Below are 3,866 nucleotides of genomic sequence, written 5' to 3' on the forward strand. Positions count from 1 at the left end.
CCTCTCTCTCTCGTCTATCCTGCTCCGCCCGTACCAGCCAACCTACCAAATCGTGGAGCCTGTCAAGCTCGGCTCGTACATCCGGATGTAGCGCAGCTCCTGGGGCATGACCTCGAATAACGTGACGTGGAAACTGAGGTGCCCCGGCAGGTGGCGGTGGCTGTGGCGGAGCTGCACCGTCTAGATCCTCCGGAGGGTCCTCCACGGGCACTACATCAGCAGGATCTGCAGGAGGATGAACGTGCTCGAAATGCTATGGTAGGGCCTCCTCTCTCCATACGCCCCCGTCGCGGTTTTTAAACCGTGGGCCAACGGGGAACCTCTTGATAACCCTCATCCCCCATAGCGACTGCATACCCATCCGCGTCGGCATGATCGCCGGCGTCCGTAGATGTGGGTCCTGGTGTGGTACGAGGCCCAATGAACGGGCAATGACGGTCACGTACGCCCCGCCATACAAAAATCCGCGCTCCTGCCGGTGATGGCCGGAGGCGAAGTACTGGGCTAGACCGTGTGCTAGCGCGCACGGCCTCCTATACAACAAACAATAAAGGAAAAAAAGATCTGTGGTCGTACACCACTCACGGCTGTAGCCGCGCGCTGAAATAGAAGTGGCGAGCAAATGGTGCAGATACCTGCAGATAGTGTTAGCGAAATACAAAAACAGAGATTAATAAACAGTGCATATAATCACAATAATTGCAATAATAAACGTACATACCTGTATAGTGGGTCCCTAACAAACGACACCCTCCCCTTCGACTTTTCGTGCTCCCAATGATCCGCCCCCGCAATCACCTGCCAAAACCCTACAAGAGTGGGTTTTTCAACCACCACTAGCCCCGCTGTGTAAATCTCAGTCTCGATCTCCTCCTGCATGTATAAACCACAATGCACCGCAAACTCTGCTAGCGTCATCGAACGCATAACGCCAGCAAGCCTGAAAGAAACCTCAGGCGGATGGGGGGCACCTGGGTACGGAAGCGGCACTGGCTCCCCAGGAGGGTGAAATGTGAATGAGGAAAGGAACTCGACCAGCAGCTCCCTGTAGGTCGGCGTGTGCGCCAAATCAAAAAGACGATGCCACGGCGAATCGATAGGTATAAACCTGACGCACTCTCGGCGTCTCAGCAATCTCATCCATCGCATCCCAGTCGATCGATGCATGCGATCCAACGTGCATCCTCCTAAGCTTCTGGCAATGACGGGCGGCGTCGGTGCCGTCGGGAAACTCTAGATATGGATGCCCCTGCAGCGTATCCACAGGCGGTCGCTGTCTCCGTCGTGGACCCTGCTGAACCGGCTCTAAGTGAATGTCATCGCCCGGCATCAGATCGTCCTCCATAATAAATACTGTATACGTATACAAACAATAATAAATGAAACAATAATAAATAAATAAATAATTAAATAATAATAATAATAATAATAATAATAATAATAATATAATAATAATAATATAATAATAATTAATAAATAATAATAATAATAATAATTAATAAATAATAAATAACAATAATAATAATGTTTTTAATAATAATAATTAATAAATAATAATAATATTAACAATAATTAATAATAATAATAATAATAATAATAATAATATTTAATAACAATAATAATAACAATAACAATAATTAATAATAATAATAATATTAATAATATAATAATTAATAAATAATAATAATAATATTTAATAATTTAATTAATAAATAATAATAATAATTAATAAATAATAAATAACAATAATAATAATGTTTTTAATAATAATAATAATTAATAAATAATAATAATATTAACAATAATTAATAATAATAATAATAATAATAATATCTAATAACAATAATAATAACAATAACAATAATTAATAATAATAATAATAATAATATTAATAATATAATAATTAATAAATAATAATAATAATATTTAATAATATAATTAATAAATAATAATAATAATAATAACAATAATAATAATTAATAATAATAATAATAACAATAAACAATAATAACAATAATAATAATAACAAAAAAAAAAAAATCAGAGCCTCGTATAGCCCTCATATAGGGCTATACTCGGCGTCCTGTTCTACATGTTCATCATCATCCTCATACTCAAACCCCCAAAACCCAACAAAATTCAAATTTTAGGGCAAACCTACGGTCTAAAGGCATAAACGAGACAAAAATACTTAACTACGGGATGAAATACGTACCGGTGATGCTTCAAATCTTCAAAAATACGGTTGAAAATACGTACGAGGCGTATGGATCAGTCTTCAGCGTATGTGTGTGTGTTTTGTTTGGGTGTGTGATCTGTGTCGTCTAGGCCCCCCCCCCCCCAGAGTTATACGAAGCCTAGACGCCTCGTATAGATCTATACGAGACGTCTATGCTTTTTGTTAAATGACCATTTTGCCCCTGTATAGCCCTCCGTATAGCCTTTTTTCAGGGGCAAAATGGTAATTAACCAAACCAAAAAGATATTTCTGGAATGGTTAATTACCATTTTGCCCCTGAAAAAAGGCTATACTGGAGGCTAAACAGGGGCAAAATGGTCATTTAATAATACTTTTTAATAATTAAAAAAGGAAAAGGTGATAAAGTTGCCGCCTCAGTTGTACTCCTCGTACAGACCTGTACGCATCGTACAGGCTTGAAATTACCTTTGAGCCCCTGCTAAATGGCTATACTGGGGGCTAAACAGGGGTAAAATAGTAATTAACCAAAAATATTTTCAAAATTCAAATTTAAAAGAAAAGAATTGTTACCGCTCAAATAGACGCCTCGTACAGGTCTATACGAAGCGTCCATTTTCAAAAAAATTCAAATTTTGAAATTCAGATATTCAAAATTTAAATTTTCAAAAACCCGCTCAAATAGACGCTCAGTATAGCCCTATACGAGGCGTCTGGTTTAAGTAAAATTACTTTTTAGCCCCTGAAATAAGCCTAGATTGGGGGCATATCAGGGGCTAAATGGTCTTTTGTGCAACAATATACGAGGCGTCTAGTTCTATACGAGTCGTATAGTTGTATTTTTTTTGTAGAAAATTATAGAAAAATACTATTAATTACAAAAAAATACTATTAATTACAAAAAAATAGTATTAATAACAAAAAATACTATTAATTACAAAAAAATAGTATTAATTACAAAAAAATACTATTAATTACAAAAAAATACTATTAATTACAAAAAAAAATACTATTAATTACAATAAAATACTATTAATTACAATAAAATTCTATTAATTACAATAAAATACTATTAATTACAAAAATCATTCTTCCGTGTAACTATCTATGTAATTAAGACTGGGGTTTGATCTTGGCTGAGGATTCATTATCGATGTATACCATTCTAGACGTGGCAAGTACATATCTTCCCATTGTTCTGTATGGGGTCTTCGGTGGGTCAACCATAGCCCGTGTGCTGGTGGCATAGGATAATCCCCTTCCAGCTTAACATGTATGAAGTGGTTCTCGTTAACATGTGTAAGCGTTATGAATAATGGTTGTTGATTAGCCGGAGGACTTAGTATTGGGAAGTAAGTGGAACTCGCACCCATGGTTGTCGTTAACAGGTGCACCCCGATACCGTACGTTTGTGCAATAAGAAGTCCTGCAAAGGGGAAGACCATCCAGTGATTCTCCCCACAACCGGCCACTGAATCCCAAATTAGGCCCTGACGATGCGTGTAAAAATAACCATCAGCCCATGCTTCAAATATTGGGAACCAGATCGATTCGTTCTGATCCATTTCTTGGACAAGGTCCCTCCTAATAAGCCCCCATGAACTCTGATCCATCCCTAAGCCCACAGCCACAGACCGAAACCCACAATGACCGTCCGGCATCACATCTC

The 3,866-nt window shown here is 38.0% G+C and overlaps 1 protein-coding gene across 1 annotated transcript; it reads right to left on the minus strand.

Annotated features, from left to right (window-relative positions):
* Positions 1 to 253: 253 nt before the first annotated feature.
* LOC110942862 lies at positions 254 to 960 on the minus strand. Its single transcript, XM_022184622.2, has 2 exons — positions 722 to 960; positions 254 to 635 (listed from the first exon to the last, which is right to left on the minus strand). The coding sequence occupies exons 1-2, from the start codon at positions 925 to 927 to the stop codon at positions 254 to 256; spliced, it is 588 nt and encodes a 195-aa protein (XP_022040314.1). The 5' UTR covers positions 928 to 960.
* Between the last annotated feature and the right edge of the window lie 2,906 nt (positions 961 to 3,866).

The sequence above is a fragment of the Helianthus annuus genome, chromosome 6, assembly GCF_002127325.2.
Source record: "Helianthus annuus cultivar XRQ/B chromosome 6, HanXRQr2.0-SUNRISE, whole genome shotgun sequence".
Classification (NCBI taxonomy): Eukaryota; Viridiplantae; Streptophyta; class Magnoliopsida; order Asterales; family Asteraceae; genus Helianthus; species Helianthus annuus.